At 44.7% G+C, this 17,208-nt stretch overlaps 1 protein-coding gene across 10 annotated transcripts in view; it reads right to left on the bottom strand.

Annotated features, from left to right (window-relative positions):
- Positions 1-17,208, bottom strand: part of PTPRT (protein tyrosine phosphatase receptor type T) — a 450,746-nt gene that overhangs the window by 115,027 nt on the left and 318,511 nt on the right. For all 10 annotated transcript variants that reach the window (XM_038158539.1, XM_038158540.1, XM_038158545.1 and 7 more), the window contains exons 10-11: positions 4,759-4,960; positions 1,171-1,273 (exon numbers count right to left, since the gene is read on the bottom strand). In XM_038158539.1, coding sequence (XP_038014467.1) covers positions 1,171-1,273; positions 4,759-4,960 — 305 coding nt within the window. The remainder of the gene's footprint in view (positions 1-1,170; positions 1,274-4,758; positions 4,961-17,208) is intronic.

Below are 17,208 nucleotides of genomic sequence, written 5' to 3'. Positions count from 1 at the left end.
CCGTGCCATGGGTGCCTGGGCAGCTCCCTGCCCCTAAATGACCAGGGAAGGGATGGCACCCCTGTACCTGGCACTGGTGAGGTCACACCTTGAGTCCTGTGTCCAGTTCTGGGCGCCTTACTGCAAGAAAGACCTTGAGGGGGTGGCACATGTCCAGAGAAGGGAATGGAGCTGGGGAAGGGGCTGGAGACTCAGTCATGTGAGGAGCAGCTACAGTTGTTTAACCTGGAGAAGAGGAGGCTCAGGGGGCACCTTCTCCCTCTCCACAACTTCTTGACAGGAGGGGACAGCCAGGTGGGGGTCGGGCTCTGATCCAGGGAACAGGGACAGGACAAGAAGAAATGGCCTCAAGCTGTGCCAGGGGAGGTTCAGGTTTGACATCAGGAGGAATTTCTTCACAGAAAGGATGGTCAGGCATTGGAAGGGGTGCCCACAGAGGTGGTGGAGTCACCATCCCTGGAGGTGTTCAGGAAATGGCTGCAGATGGCACTCAGCGCTCTGGGCTGGTTGATAAGGTGGTGAGTGGTGAAAGGTTGGACTCCGTGGTCTTGGAGGGTTTTTCCAACCTTAACGATTCTGTGATCAGTAAATCCTCTACTCTGCAGCAGGATCTGCTTGTCTGTGCTAGCAAAGCCTCACTAAATCAAAACTCCTTTTTTCAGAATTCACTGCACAGCCAGCCCAGCAGCACAGCTGGATTACGAATGTGAGAAGTGCGTTAAATCCAGAAACTGAGCACATACCTCCACAAGCATTAAAGACAAAGCAGGCACTCCTAGAACAGTTACCAGCAGGCCTTGTTCATCATGGAAGAGGGGTAGGATGGAGACCTGGAGCCTCCTCCACCGTCGTGTGGGGATGTTCAGTCTCCAGCTCCACATCCCGCTGTGCTCCAGCACTGCAAAGGCATCTGAAGTGATGCTGTGAGGGTAATAACCCCGACAGTGCCAGCAGCAATCCTTCCTGGAGGTTAACAGCGGGAGGCAAGGAGGCTGAAGCATTCATGAAAGGAGAGTGTGAAAGGCAGAATCAACAGCTGAGTTGGCCTTTTAGTCAGCGCTTGCTTTCGGCAGCTCCATTATCAGAGGAGAATGAGAGAGGAGAGGAGTGAGAGAAGCCTGGGGAGGAAGGAGAGGAGGGAAGTGTGAAGAGAAAAGACAAAGCACCCACCTGACAGGTGCTCCCCGGGACTGAGCAGGCTTCAGCATGACGGTGATGGTGGTGTCAGTCTCATTGAGGGGAGAGTCCGTGTCGTACTCCGGCATGGACGGTGCTGCAGCAGAGCAAAGAACGCCTTCATTAGGCACCAGCCACTGCCCTTGGTAGGGATGGCAGCTTTTGTTAACATTTCTCAAATGAAATATCAAAATACTTCCCAGTGCTATGGCCAGAATGATCAAAACTACTAAAATATTTGTACACTCTTTTTCCATTCCAATGACACAGGAATCGGACAGTCTTCAAGCTGGCTCTCAAAATCCCATCTTGAATTTTTAAGACCTAGTAAGGCCTTGAGATGGGATCATTCCTTCAGTGTTAAAGGTGAGGAAAGGAAACTGCAAAGACATTCTAAAAAACCCCAAACTATTAGGATGAGTGAATCAATGGCAGAGCTAAGAAAAGCACCCCTGCATCCTGAATCTTTTTCCCTGCTCTGGTCAGTGGATTTGCCCTCTCACATCTTAAGAGATTTTAATGTACAGACTTAAGCTGTGTCCCCTCGATTAGCTGGAGGGTGTGCTAGGTAACACAAAAGATGAAAAGAGAGGAGCACAAATTAACCAGGTCATTTTTGCACCCAAACCCAGGATATTTTACCCTGATGCTTAAGTGTTGCTGACTCACCAGGCAGCTGCAGGGATCCCAGTGCCACCCTGGGGCAGCCCAGCCATGGCAACCTCATCCCTGATGTGTTCCTCCCAGCAGTACAGAAACCCACTGAATAAAAACCCACTCAGGCAAACTCTAGTTTCTCCTTCTGCTTTGTTATCTTCTCTTAGGACACCATTCCATGAAAGTAGGACAGCTTTCCTTAGGAAATATATTTTACTTATTGCTTCTTCCTTCCTCAGGAGCAGGCATCTGTTTGGGACAAGTTTTACTGCTGAAGACCTGAAGAGACCATGAGGTCAGAGCAGCACCAAATTTGTTCCAAAGATGCAGGTTTTTCTGAAATAACTTTAAAGTATAAAGCAAACAGAAGAATTTATACAAATAGTTCATCTGTAGCTCACAAGGGCAAGCTTCATTGTGGGGGATCCCCTATTTAATCCTCTCATAGTGATTTCCACTGTAATCCTGTTTACAATCAGGATTTTTATCTAAATGCCTGAAAACTGTCAAGAATGGGGGCTGCTATTATGAGCTCAGCTGCTGGCTTCCCTGTCAATAAACTGGGAATGCATTCAGAGTGAATGTCAACTGCTTAAGAAGGATTTCTCTGGAATAAGGTGCTCCCCATCAAGGAGAAGCAGTGACTCCTTGAAAGGAAACACATCCCCAGTGGTCTTCCACACCAGAGGTCACTGGAGATGCTGGAGATCACAGAATGGTTTGGTTTGGAAGGGATCCTAAAGATTATCCATTCCAACCTCTGCCACGGGCAGGGACACCTTCCACTGTCCCAGGCTGCTCCAAGCCCCATCCAACCTGGCCTTGGGCACTGCCAGGGATCCAGGGACAGCCCCAGCTGCTCTGGACACCCTGTGCCAGGGCCTGCCCACCCTCACAGGGAAGATTTTTTTCCTAACATCCAACCTAACCCCACCCTCTGTCAGGTTAAAACCATTCCCTTGTCCTGTCAGTCCAGGTCCTTGTCCAACTCTCCAGCTCTCTTGGAGCCCCTTTGGGTACTACTGTAGAAAGCTGCATTGAGTCACCCCAGAGCCTCCTCCCCTCCAGGGGAGCACCCCCAGCTCTCCCAGCCTGGCTCACAGCAGAGGGGCTCCAGCCCTCATAGCACCTCTATGGCCTCCTCTGCACTCAATCCAACATCTCCATGTCCTTCCTGTGCTGAGCACACCAGAGCTGGATGCAGAGCTCCAGGTGAGGTCTCATGAGGGCAGAGAAGAGGAGAAAAATCCCCTCCCTTGGCACAGCAGGAATTGCTGAGCCCCTGCTCTGGCCAGAGAGGATGGTGCTACAGCACAACTTAGTGCACCCAGAGAAACAAATACACACACATTGCTACAGCACAGGTGTCTTTTCATGTGAAAAAAAAAAAAAAAAAAAGAGCCTCACAAGGACATTCCTGTCAGTGCGAAAATCCTTCTTCTCCCTAATAACCTTGAGGCTGCCTCTTTAAAGGTAATTTTCAAATTATTTGGAAAATGTATCAGAAACTTGACGACACAATGAGAGAATCTAATGCCAGAGACTAGCCTAATGCTTGCATGGAGTTTGTACCCACCTGTTGAGAGCCAGATATTTGGGAGATGGGGGGTAAAAAAGTCAATAAACCAAGCTCAGTATGCATATAGTTGGCACTCATGCAGGCTGCTAACACAGTTTGAGCACTCACGGGATGATAAAATGCAAAGAAAGTGAATCAGAGGAGAAAAGGCCCCCAAACCATTGCTGTGGTTTTTATTTCTCCAGTCACAAGGGAATGGAGTGCACACTGTGCTGTCCCTTCACAGCAGGGCTGCAGAACCCCCAAAAGCCCAAGGAGCTGTTTGGACACTTAATGGCTTTTACTTCAAGTGGCTCAGGGCTTGAGTGCTAAATGTGAAGGGTTCAAACCCTGAGCAGAGGGAGGAGATGTGCTTTGCTTCCTTAAAATTTACCCTGTCACTTACTGCTCACAACTTGCTATTATTAACTGATTTTGAAAATAGGGCAGTGGAAAATCTATACTGTAGTGCAATCTTTTCTACAATAACCAGCCATAATTTCAAGCATTACCAGTGTCCTGAATTTTCCAGATGGGTATTTTGACTTTACTGAAAAAAAACCTGTTAAAATAGTCCAAAAAAAATGACAGCTTTTCTCTCTGTTAGAAAACCTATTTTAAAAATCTCTTTTAGTGCTATCAACTAAATGTTAAAATCCACATATACCTGCCCAATATTGCCAGTCCATTTTTCTTATAACTGCCCTGTTTCCCCCTTTTTTTTCCTACACTTTCTTTTTGGCATTGCCTCCTTATTTTAGTGCCTTTCACAGTCTTATGTGCCTCAAGCCCTCCCTCTGCTCTTACCCTTTAAAAAACCCAAGAAAAATAGCTTTCCTCCCTTATTTTTAGTCTCTTTGCACTATTAATTCCATTACTTCATTACACTTTGGTACATCCTGAAAATAAAAACCACATTACGGAAGGAGCTTCCCCAGCCAGCCAGATAATGCTAACAATAATTACTATAAGGGTAGTTCATTTGTGGAACTAATGATGGTTCTCATTTAAAATGTTCCACAGATACCCAGGGATACTTAGGACACCCCTGAATTAACAGGGTGAAACCCCTGACACCCATGAATTAACCCCTGTAATTGTAACCCACATAAACAAAGGTCTGTGGCTGTCTCAAAACTTTGCCCTATGAAACTGGGAGAGATATTAAAAATTAATTAAAAATTAAAAACTATTGTCATTTTAAAAATTAAAATAATTAAAATATTAGACAATTAACATTTAAATAATGATTCTTAATAGTTATTAATAATTATTTAAATTATTAGAATTTTTTTTTATAATTTTATGCATCAGCTTTGAGTCTAAAGCACAAAGCTCTAGAGTGTTTTTTTTTCTTCTTTCAGTACCTGAAATCTTTGTTGCAATCCGGGTGGTGATGGGTGGCCCAAAGCCCTTGACTGTGCTGGCTTTGATGGTGAATGAGTAGGTGGTGCCTGGGTACAGCCCCACAAAAAGGTGATGGGTTTCATTCCGCAGCTTGAAGACTTTCCCTCTTTGGCTGGACAGGTCAGCACTGGGATCCAGAGACCCAACGGCCTTGTATGTGATCTGCAAATGGAGAACAAGGACAGGAGGTGACGAGGGCCCTTCTGCACCTGGCCTCTCCCTGCTCCCCGGCGGCGTCACCTCTCGAGGCTGAACTGCAAACACAAGGAATTATTTCAGGATGATTTCTGTATCTCCCACGAGCTGTTTTGTGTTTGGGTGCTGTCAAACCAACATGACAATTTTTCCAAGGCTTTACTCAGGGAAAAACTAATTTCCTCTCTTGGCTGAAGCCTCAGCACGTGCTGACTTACTCTTTACATCTTTTGTTGTATCTTTGTGCTCCCAAGCTCAGAACTTGTATTGTCAAACCAGAGCACACAGCACGGCCGGCAGGATTTTCACATGAGAATCACCCATGCAAGCCCCCACAGCCCATGAAAACCACCCTCAGTGCAAACAGGGATACGTGTCCTTTTGGCAAATCATCTCCTCAAAAGGCAGCTGAAAACAATGGAAGCCTTCTTCTGACAACAAAAGCTTTGGAGACCTTTCCCTGTGCTACAGAGAATGTGCTGACATGAAATAATGTGTTAAAATGAAATAAATATCACCACGTCTGAAGACAAAAGCCCTTCTCTCTTTGGAAACCAGCTTCTGCTGTCCCTTCCCTGCCCTCATTCTGAGCCTCAGAGCACAGATTTACAGGTGGTGCAGTCTGGTTTACACCTGGTTGAAGCCAGGAGGATTCCAGACCTGGAGGATGTCCTGAGTACACCTGGAGCGGGTGCCAGCACACCTCGAAACCTGCCTGAGCTCAGCATGCTCACCCACGGCAACCCTCCTGATGTACAGACACTTCAAGGGAAACTCATGACTTATTCACCAGCCAATTCCTTGCCTGAGTTCCAAATTCAATCCCAAGGCAGCTCAATTTCCACAGAGCTGTCAATATAATGTACCGTGCTCTGCTGCTCCCCTAACCTTTTTTGATATTATAGGATCCTCACTTATTTGTAATGAAACACTATGAATAAATCAATGTATGTTAATACATGAGGTCTTCAATTTTTTATTAAGGTCTCCACAAAAATCTAATTCCCAGTCTTTCTGAAAGAGCCTTTGAAAATCTTTAAGTCACTTGCTTTATGACAGGAGGGAAATGTTGCATTTTGAGGAAAAATAAATATCCAGTGTTTAAAAAAGGAGGCTTTAATAATAACAGGATAAATAAGAGACCAAGACTGATGTTACTGACACCAGAGAAGGGTGAGAGCATGTGAATCCTATTATTTGGACAGAGAAGAACATTTAGACAGAGCTGACATCCAAGATAAGGCAGTGTAACAGAGAAAGGGCATGAATTATACCAGCAACAAGAAAGTACAGAAGCAGAACTCTTAAAGGAATTATAATTAGACAGCTTGCAGGTGATTCCATTGAAAACCAGCTAATTTTTCCAGGAATTACAATCTGGGTTTAAATTTTTATTACATGCCAGACACCTGAGAGAGAGAGACCTCTGAGCATAATGGTTCTTAAACAAACAAAAAATTAAAACCAGGAGGAAAATCTCTGCTTTTCCCTCAGAGAGTCAAGAACCAGCATGGCATGGGACAGTATTTTGAGAGTTCTTATTGCATCAAGGCACTTCAAGGCAAGGGAATTTGTAAGAAAACCATTGGAATTAAATTGAGAAACAAGTACTTAAATCAAGAGACATGACCCTGTCCATGCCATAGCTAAAATCCAGAAAGAAAAATGCATTTAATTTAATGTTATGTAGGAATGAACCAATGCAATCTTCTATGCTCTGTTGGCACATCAAGAGCTGGAGAAATAGAAATTCTATAAAACCACAAAGGGGAATCAGAAAAAAATGGGAACTGGGGGAGAAGTAAAGGAACTTCCTACACCTGGGGCACTGAACAGCACATTCACAGGATGCCCAGGTCAGGCAGTGGCCTATGCAAAATCAGTAGTATTTATTTTCAAGCACATTATACTGAAGGTTATAAATACAAGTGAAAGATGCACTTATCCTTGATCTCTGTCCATATAAATAAATGTATTCTGCTACCTTCAGCAGTTCTACAATCATTACAGAAACAGTTATTTTTCCTTATTAAAAAACCTCAAAAAACTCCCTATCCCCTTAAGGCAAAAAGAGCTACAAAAGCTTTCAAAAAGAAAAAAAATCAAAACAGCTAAAGAAAAAAGCAACTCACTGATTTAAAACAAACAAACAAAGAAACCAACCCAGTCTTTATTTTTTCTGTTGACTGTAGCAGAGAATGAGTACAAGGGACCTTAAAACAACCTGGGTCAACTCACAAGTAGCAGAGAAGGAGGAAAGAGCACTTGAGACAATGTCCCCAATTTGATATTGTAGTGTGGGTCAATTTTCAGAGCAGCTGCTCACTCAAATCAGGCTTCAGGATTTCCCAGGGCTCTTTTCAGGATATATAAACTCCAGCAGTGAGATTTGTGGCACAGCCAAATGGGAGTTTACCTTTTCTGCAGCAGAGGCTCTTCCCAGTAGACACAGACCTTGTGAAACCAGGCGGTGTGGGGACATTCAGAGCCACCCTTGTCCCCAAAACTGAACATTTGACTTTACCACATTAACAGTACCTGGATGCAGCCCAGAGAATAGAAATATAACAGTGCAAAGCTGTGCATGTGTCACCCAGTCCAGCAGCAGAAATATTTAGGGGCTGATAAGTGCAAATGGTGCGGAAACAACAACCAATTCTTGCTCTCATAAGGGTTGAGCTCTTCTCTGCTTCCCTCCAGGAGGGCTCTGAGCAACTGGAGTGGGCAGGAAAGGACACACAGCCCCTGCCAGGAGAGCCCTTGGGTTAAAGGGCATACAGCCCCTGCCAGGAGAGCCCTTGGGTTAAAGGGCATACAGCCCCTGCCAGGAGAGCCCTTGGGCTAAAGGGCACACAGCCCCTGCCAGGAGAGCCCCTGTGTCTCTGTCATATTTTCTGAAAAGTCCTCTTTGCCCAGGATTCTTCTCCTGGGAAGCTGAGAAGCCTCAGAGAGAAATGAAAACAATAATAATCTGATTGCTTCTCCTGTGTTTGCTGCTTTGGAATGTGGTCTGGAGATTGTTTACCACCTGGTCATTGTTTGGTTCGTTTCAGGTGAATTGTTTTTACTTAATGACCAATCACCATCGGCTGTGTCAGACTCTGAGGAGTCAGTCACCAGCTTTCATTATCATTCTTCGTAGCTTTCTGTCTGTATCCTTTGTCTATTTAATATAGCTTTAGTATAGCATTCTTTTATATAATATAAGTACATAAAATAATAAATTAGCCTTCTAAGAACATGGAGTCACATTCTCAATTCCTCTGTTCCTTCCAACATCCTGGGCTCCCAGCAAATACCACATCCCTGGGCTAAAGGGGACACAGAGACCCTGCCAGGAGAGCCCTGGGCTAAAGGGGCACGGATACACTGCCAGCAGAGCCCCTGGGCTAAAGGGGACACGGATACACTGCCAGCAGAGCCCCTGGGCTACAGGGGACACGGATACACTGCCAGCAGAACCACTGGGCTAAAGGGGACACGGATACACTGCCAGCAGAGCCCCTGGGCTACAGGGGACACAGATACAGTGCCAGCAGAGCCCCTGGGCTACAGGGGACACGGATACACTGCCAGGAGAGCCCCTGGGCTAAAGGGGACACGGATACACTGCCGGCAGAGCCCCTGGGCTACAGGGGACACAGATACAGTGCCAGGAAAGCCCCTGACTCTGGGAGCACTCTCCTCACCACCACGAGGACCTGATGTTCTCCAGGCTGCCATTTATAAAACCAGGGCTTCTACACTCCTCTTCCCAAATGTTTGTGTGGCTGAGAAGTCTGTGGGCTTCTGTAATTGCTGAGTGCTGCTGCTTAAGCAGCCAAACCCCAGGTGAAGCAGAGGAAGCAGCCCTGGAAACAGAGCTGTCCGCTTGGAAAAGAAGGCAAACTCTTCCAGCTCAGCCAAAACCAAACAAACAACCAATCATTCTTTTCTTCCAAGGGAGCTATCTGCTGTTTTTTAGCTCTGAGTGCTGCCCTGAGTGTGGATCAACAGCTGAGAGCTTTGTCTCAGCCTTATTCCTCTCTGGACCTGCAGGCACAGCGACAGCAGCTGCCACTCCAGCTGCAGCCACAGCTGGGCCTGCCAGCAGCGTGTCCTGGGGCTGGCCTGGCACACATCCCTGCTCTGCCACCCTCCTCCCAGCCAGCACGGGCTGGGCACTGGGATTTCCCCTCTGGAATAACTCAGAAGTGCCACACTCGTGGGTTTGTGTGTACCCAGGGCCCTGGGCTGGAGGATTTCTCCTACAAAAATCGATATATCGCTTCTCTGCTCATTTCCATGTGTGCTCCACCAAATTACAGCCAGGTAAAAGGAAGGCACCAAGGAGTTTCCAGTCTTCTCAACTGATTCAAACTCAATTTTCTGAAGTAAGAGAAATTGCAGAGAATGAGGGAGTGAAAAGTTTTTGAGAAACTGTGGAAATTTCCGACTCTGGAGTAATTTATAAAAGCACAAAAACATGTCTGGAGAAGAAATATGGCACTTCTCTAGAACAAGAAGGATGCTGGAAAAAACACCTGTCTTGTGGTTTGTATGCTGACTATTTGTCTTAATTTCTTGTTCCAAGTGTCAAAGCATTTCATTACAAAACAAACAAGAGATTCTAATCTAAAAAAATAAGATGACTCAATCGCTTGAAAACAGCTGTTCTAAATTATTTCAAATAATCTATTTTAAAGACAAACTGAGCCATCTAATGTTTCTGAATTATTAAAAAAAAAAGAAAGAAACATTATTAATTTAAAAGCACAGACAGAAAACAAACAGAAAAATACCCAAAAATATTTTTTAAAATATAATCCTGATTGGAAATATTGAAAATATTTATTGGCATTCTGAAGCAAAATAAATGCAAATACAAAGATGAGGAAATTTCTCACAAAACTGAAACTCTATGGTTTTTAACCATCTTCCTGATCTCCCTGCAGGCCAGGCACTGCCCTAAGTGGAAAGTTGTCTTTGCTCTGCAAACTGGAATGTCTGCCCAGGGTTTCCATAGGGAATGGAGAGTTTACACATCAGCTCCAGGGGAACTCGAATGTCCCAGGGAAAATTTTAGTGGCCAGCACTGCCATGGATCTAAACACAGCAAAATCAAACACAGAAATACACATTAATAAATGCTAAATCTCCTTGGAACCTCCTTCACTGAGTTAATTAAATGCTTCTAATACTGAAGCAATAAATTTGAAAAAAATCAAAAAGGCAAGTGGTGAAGGAACTCAGAAGAATAAAGAACAGCAATTTTTCCACCAGGACAAGAAGGCCAGAGCACTGAGCCTGGGGTTCTCCCAGCTGGGCAGGAGGGATGTATGCTCAGATGCTGAAATCCCCAGCAAACTTTGGTTACATGAGTCCAAATTCTTTGTGAAAGGTAAAACAGGCCAACAGGACCAGTTTGAGTCTACTGGAAACTATCAAAAAAGCCTTCATAGTTTAATGCCCAGCTGTTCAGTGATGCATAATTGCTGTGATAGATTGGAGAATAAAATAAGAAAAGATCAGCATAAAGGAGTAGGCTGATGAACAAGTTCACTCCTGGTTGTTATTTAAGCAACCAATTCCAGTGCACTCTAGTCCCCATTAACCAGGGGCACCCCCCTCTTATTCCATCTATCTCTCTGTTTTTATCCAATTTAAAGCTCGGAATATTAACTCTTTTAAATCACTGAGCTATGGTAACAACCCCAGAGATGTAGATGTAATATTGAGAGCACAAGCACAGCTCTTATCTCCTTCCCAGAGCCCAATTTAACACAATTTTCTGGGGAGATGTGAACACTTTGCTAACTGTCATCGTCTGCGACTGCAGAACTTCTCTTGCAAGGACATAAAACTTTCATGGGGAAGGGAGAGGTATTAACTAAACTAGGAAGCACAAGTTTATTTCCCACTGCAAGAGAGAAAGCACATAATTTAAAAAATAACAAAAATAACCCGCTTGGATTTTTCAAAACTCCAGTGGTGAACAAGCAAGTGCACAAGTCTGGAGAATTTTACTCCTTCTTTGCATGGTGGAGGAAGAAAGTGCTTTGTCTTCTGCTTTCTAAATTAGAAATGGCAGCAAGAGTTGAAAATTAGAAGTTTAAAAAATCCCTATGGAAAAAAAAAAAAGGGTACCTATTGTTCAAAATGTGGTAATTAAACAGGGAAATAGACCATCAAGAGATGTGATGAATTAACTTTGGGTTTAGAAGTTCCTCTGGAAGAACCTATAATGGCACGAGCACGAGGCCCTAAGCTAGATACAAGAACAAATTGTGATAAAGATCTCATCACTCCACTGTAATGGCCCTTCTTGCTCTGCACTACTAAAATCCTCAGGGAGCCCAGGATGGCTGTTCAGACTCTCTTTAATCCTCTTAAATAAATAAATTAACAAGGCAGAATATTCTGCTCAAATCACAGCTGATAGATCCATTTAGCCTGCCCATACATTTGGTACATTTGAGTAAGATTTCACCCTGATGAATAACAGAGTTGTCAGAATTTTGTGTGTTCATAACCTTAAAACTGAGGGCAGAACACTCCAATGTCTCAGGATTGAGAGCTTGCCTGTCAAGGGAAAAAAAAATATGTTCATATGTTTCTTCCCACAGCAATTGATCCCGGTATGCAGACCCCTTTATCTTATATCTTTTGCCATACAGAATTAATCAGCCCCAGTGAGCAGAATTTTGCTCTCTACAGCCATATCCACCATTAAACATTAGGACTTTAAGCTTCCCCTCTGATTTTAGCAATTGCAGCCTGTTTCAATGCAAATGGTAAGTACTGCTGTTAAATCACACACTACTTTGTGGGTACATTATACAACCTTATATCTATTTTCCATTTTGGTGACAGCCTGCATAGCAGTTTGGGAAAGGCATTTGAAGCCTATAAATCCATTGCATTATTCCCCTACATTCCCACTGATGTGTGATGTGCCTGTCTTTATAACAGCCCATTCTGCCTCTCCACACCCCTCCTGCAACCCCTCCCATCTGGGGATGATTTGGAGCTGACAGGTAGCTGCACTAGCTCTCTCTATATAAAATAGATTTTTTCCTCCCCTTTTTCACTCAGCAATGCCTCAAGACTAAAACAATCTCTTGCTATGGACAAGAGAAGAGGCAGGACAAGGAAGATGACACAGCCACTCCATGCATGAGCACCAAGGTCAGGAGCAGGGTCTGCAGGGACACCCTCACTGCTGTCTGTCCCTTTACTGAGCTAGAGGAAAAGGCAGATTTCATGACTTCTTGTTGCTTTTTTAACTCACTCCTGCCTTGTGAAGCAAGACCTGGCATCAAGACCATTCTTATCCCTCAGTTCTTATCATACCATGCAGCACACAGGGCACAGGGAGGTGGTCTGCTCTGGGAATAAGGATCCCAGAGACTGTCACAGATGTCAGCTCCTCCAGCACTGCTCAGCAAGCACGAGGCAGCCTGTCCATCCAAGCAGAAAATCCCATTGACTGGAGTTCCTTCCCACACCAGGCCTGGGCCCAGCTTCCCCTGCCCCGTGGGACTGTGTCCTGCCACCAGGTCCCACCTGTCCCATTGCTGACTGCCCTGCTCAGCTGATGGAAAAGCCTGGGACCAAACCTACTGAAACAGCAAAGCTGCTGCCATCCCAGAAAATTACAGCTGCAAAACCAGCCCCAGTTCTAATTTCTTTCTTATTTTAAAGTGGAGCCTTCTGGAGAGGGACTTTTCACAAGGGCGTGCAGTGACAGGACAAGGGGGAATGGTTTAGGTTTGATATTGTGAAGAAATCCTTCACTATAAGGGTGGAGAGGCACTGGCACAGGTTACCCAGAGAGTTTGTGGACACACCATCCCTGGGTGTGCATAAATCCAAAGTTGGACAGGGCTTGGAGCAACCTGGTCTAATGGAAGGTGTCCCTGCCCATGGCAGAGGGTAGAATGAGATGAGTTTTAAGGTCGCTTCCAACCCAAACCCTTCTGAGGTTCTATAATTCTCATTTTGAAAACCACTTTGGTCCCAATTTCATAATCCTCTCTGGAGCTGGAGTCACTTCTATTTACCCAGATGACACCCAGGCAGGCTCAGCTGCAAACAAGCCTGACTTAGTGGTGTTTAAATCCTCCTTAGAGCAGCTTTAGGAACGCTCAGTGTTCAGCTGCCAGAGCCCAGCTCCAGTGCACTCACACCCCACACAGAGCAGAGCAGCTGTGTCAGTGCCAGGCTGTGCTCCTGCCCAGCACCGGCAGCCTGCAGCCACCAGGAACCTTCCCCTGTGCTTTGCCACACCACTTGCTTCAAATTCATAACAGGGCTGGCACAAGACTTCACAAATAGACGAGGAGGAATTTTGTCACAGGCAAAGTGTGATTTTCCAGGGTTGGAAAATGTTCTGCAATTCATAAGAGTGCAGAGATAAGGGAGTCAGGTATCAGCAGAGAGCTGGATGTGTTTCACAGGGTTCAGCACTGCAGATGGAGGGGAGGGGAAACCAACTGCAAGGCTTCATGATTGAAAACACCTCAGGAAACAATAGGCTATTTAGTTTTAAATCTTGCCTTACATATTCCACTCCATGCTCTAATAAAGCCTACAGGAAAACTTCATTTTTCCCCGTATCCCAAAAATAAACACAAATCAACTGATGCATTCAAGTCTGACAGAAATATCCTTGAACTCAAAGTTATACAAACATAACCATTCATTTCCCTAGTTGCTGCCTCGGGGAAGCAGTGTTCCTCCAGCCAGGTGTTAAGATGCCACGTGCAATGTGAGTTAACAATGAAAAGGACTTTATCACAGTATGGTTTGGCTTGGAAGAGACCTTAAACATCACCTTGTTCCAAATCCAGTGCAATGGGCAGGGGCACCTTCCACTAGACCAGGTTTTTATGCTGGAAGAAATTAGCTCAGGGTGTCTGCTGGAAATGTTTTATTTTGAATTCAGCATGTGCAGAGGGTGTACAAAGTGAGAACGTTCTATAGAACATCTCACTCACCATCATTTTGAGCATCACAGACCTTCCAGAAATTTCATAAGGCTTCACCACAGTTCTTATCACATGTGGATCTATTCTCATGTAGTCAGCACTGAGTTTCCAAACCACATCTTTTTGAACATGAGTTTGTATCGTTCATAAGATACCCAACATCAAAAGAAATCTTCAGATTTCAATGGGAAGAACAGCAAGGAACAGCCATTCCCAACCACAGCCTTCCCTTCCTGCTTGTTTGAGACTTGAAAGATCCATAAGATGCTTTTAAAATGATATATTTCTTACACAGATCATCGCAGCACCACCAGTGGCTTTTCCCCAGTCCCTGCTCACCAGGCTGAGCCATGAAGGTTTAATTGCCCCCATCCCCTGCAGTGACAGCTCTGAGCAGCAGGGCTCAAGCTGGGTAAGGACAATTAGCACTGAATTCAATCCTGGCAAGCCAACGCCTTCCCCAGCCTGAAACTCACTGAGAATGAAAATCAGCTCTTTTCTCCCCGACAGCCCCTTGCTTGGGGTCACTCTCAGAACCACAGGGCCCCAGTAAAACACCACTGCATGGACACCTGATGCAATAGAGAGCTAATTACAGCGTCACTGCCTGCTGAACCCAAGAGCAAAAAGCAGGTACAGGTCTATGGGACAAAGCCCAGACCTAGGTTATCCTGCTTTTTCTGCAGAAATCCTTACTTTCAGGCATTAATCCTACATTTAATCTTGGCAAACAGCAGTTTCAGGAGACAATTAAAGATCATTTGCTTTCCAAAGGTGAAATATAATTGCAGCTTTGTATCATTTTAAGTAGCTACACAGAGTCTCCTCCTGCAACAGAGATTCCACTCCAGGTTCCCAGCCACATGGAGACTGGCACAGTCCCCATCCCTGTTTACAGCATGACTGGTAGCACTTGCCACTTCCAGTTCCGAGGCTGGTATCAAGCAGAGTGTAAATCATAAACAGCCAGGGCCCAGAATGTGGGCTCTACATTTGATTTCAAGTTCAAAGCTGGGAGTGTCAGAGTTGGAGGACTCAGATCTGTGTTTTGCATCAAAGCATGCTAATATTTTGTCTAGCTCACCTCCATCTTCACATTCTAGCACAAGCCTCACTTGGGTGTGAAAGATAAGGCATGAAGAACATAAGGAATCCCTTATTTTCCACATACATTATCAGAGCTGTTTGCTTTCTTAAAGGGAACAGGAGAGAAGCATGATCCCTCTACAACACCCCATGGGCTGTTAAATGTAAGGCATGTAATTGTAGAGACTCGATTAAAAGAATCACAAAATGGTTTGGGTTGCAAGGGACCTTGAAGATAATCCAGTGCCACCCCCTGCCACGGGCAGGGACACCTTCCACTGTCCTAGGTTTCTCCAAGCCCTGTCCAGCCTGGCCTTGGACACTTCCAGGGATCCAGGGGCACCCCCAGCTTCTCTCGGTTACCAACTCCAGTGCTGTGCCACCCTCTTAGTAAAGAATTTCTTCCTAGTATCTAATCTAAATCTCTGCCCTCACTCAGTTTAAAACCATTCCCCCTTGTCCTATCACTCCGTGCCTTCACAGAGCCTCTCTCTATCTTGCTTATAGCCCTTTAGGAAATGGAAAGTGCTCTAAGGTCTCCTCAGAGCCTTTTCTCCTCCAGGCTGAGCCCTGGAGGGGGCTTTAGGGTCCTTTCCAACCCAAACCATTCCAGGATTCTCTGAGCATTACTGTCACAGATTGCAGGTGATTAACACAGGAGCAAAAGCAGCACAGAGTGAGCAAGTCACAGCTTTAACCCCAAACTGAGTGGGAAACCTTACAAAAGTCTTAATATTCCCAAGACACAAGAACCATAGGAAGCCTGGCTGCACACCTGGATACATCTGCAAGGGATGAAGGGCAGGAGGAGCACTCAGCACAGGAACACCAGCCGGAGGCACTAAGCCAACATTCTGAGCCCAGCAAACCCCTCAAACACACATTTAACCTCCTTTCCTGCCAATCTGAAGTGCATCTCTACATTCTCATCTCAAAAGCAGAGGATAAGTGAATCAAGCCCAGAGCTCTGTTCTTATTCCAAGATCAAGCTGGGATCACTCACACAAAAAAATTAAAAATTCTTCTGCAATGAAGGAATCGCAGAGGACTAAGGATGAGAATTCACTTGTAAATCAGTTCTGAAACCTATTGAAAAACAAAATTTGTTTTTCTATGTTGATTTTTTTGTCCTCTATCTTAAAATTTTCAGATTTAGAGCAGAACTGAAAGCATCTCAAACCCCAAGTATCCATGATTAATAAATAAGAATGGTCATACTTTGCTAATCACAAAAAAATTTGCCTGTACCTCACCATGCTCTTTGCACACTGAGTTTGCCATACCAGAAACACAAAGCATCACAAGAGCAGGTACAACCATTTTTTTGACATTGGGTGTTTAAACAATGACTCTGACTGCACTTTTTACAGTTCCTCTCAAGCTACACTATCAAGTTTTATGAACTTGGGATTTTTTTTCACCAGAAAGAAAAAAAAAAAAACCAACCTGTATGGAGTAGGTGTGGGATGAAAATAGGCTGTGCAATTTTCCAACCCATTTTCCAAGTTTTTAAATTAATATCTTCACCCTTCCTATCTAGCATAATTGCCAAAAAATAGTTTGGCCACTTGCAAAGATGTTGAAAATTGTTGCAAGACTAAATCAGCCCTGCAAAACAGAATGGAAGCCAAACCAGCTCCCCCATTAATGCACACCTGCCATAAATAAGAGGGCAAGAAATTCCTCCTGAAGCCAATGTAAAATCCTTGTTTTAATGCCCTAAGTAATAGCAAATAAATCCACCTGAACTGCTACAGCCAGCAGGGAAAAAAAAAAAAAAAAGCCAAGTTGCTTCTGCAACATTCTAGCAGAAAAATGGTCAGAAAAATGGTCAGCTTTGAGCTAGATAACAGTGAAGAAAATAAATGTTTATATGCAAAATATTCGCTTGGAATTTAGTGCTTAAGAAGCTGTCTTGTATTAGTATTTATAGCAAGATGGAATATGTTTTCCTGAGCAGCTCAGGTGGACAAGGTTGAAGTTCTTATGAATATTGCTCAGCCTGTGATGGAGCTGGGCTTTGCAGAGCTCTCTGCTGGCCCCGTCTTGCTGTGCCAGTGGGACAAAAGGGGCAGGATACAGGCCCAGCCATGGGAAATAGAGAAGGGGGGATAGAGCTCCCAAACCCCATCTCAGAGCAGCACAGAAGCCGAGCCCGAG

The sequence above is a fragment of the Motacilla alba genome, chromosome 20, assembly GCF_015832195.1.
Source record: "Motacilla alba alba isolate MOTALB_02 chromosome 20, Motacilla_alba_V1.0_pri, whole genome shotgun sequence".
NCBI lineage: Eukaryota > Metazoa > Chordata > Aves > Passeriformes > Motacillidae > Motacilla > Motacilla alba.
The sequence above is the reverse complement of the archived record's forward strand: the minus strand, read 5'-3'. Positions and strand labels throughout refer to the sequence as shown.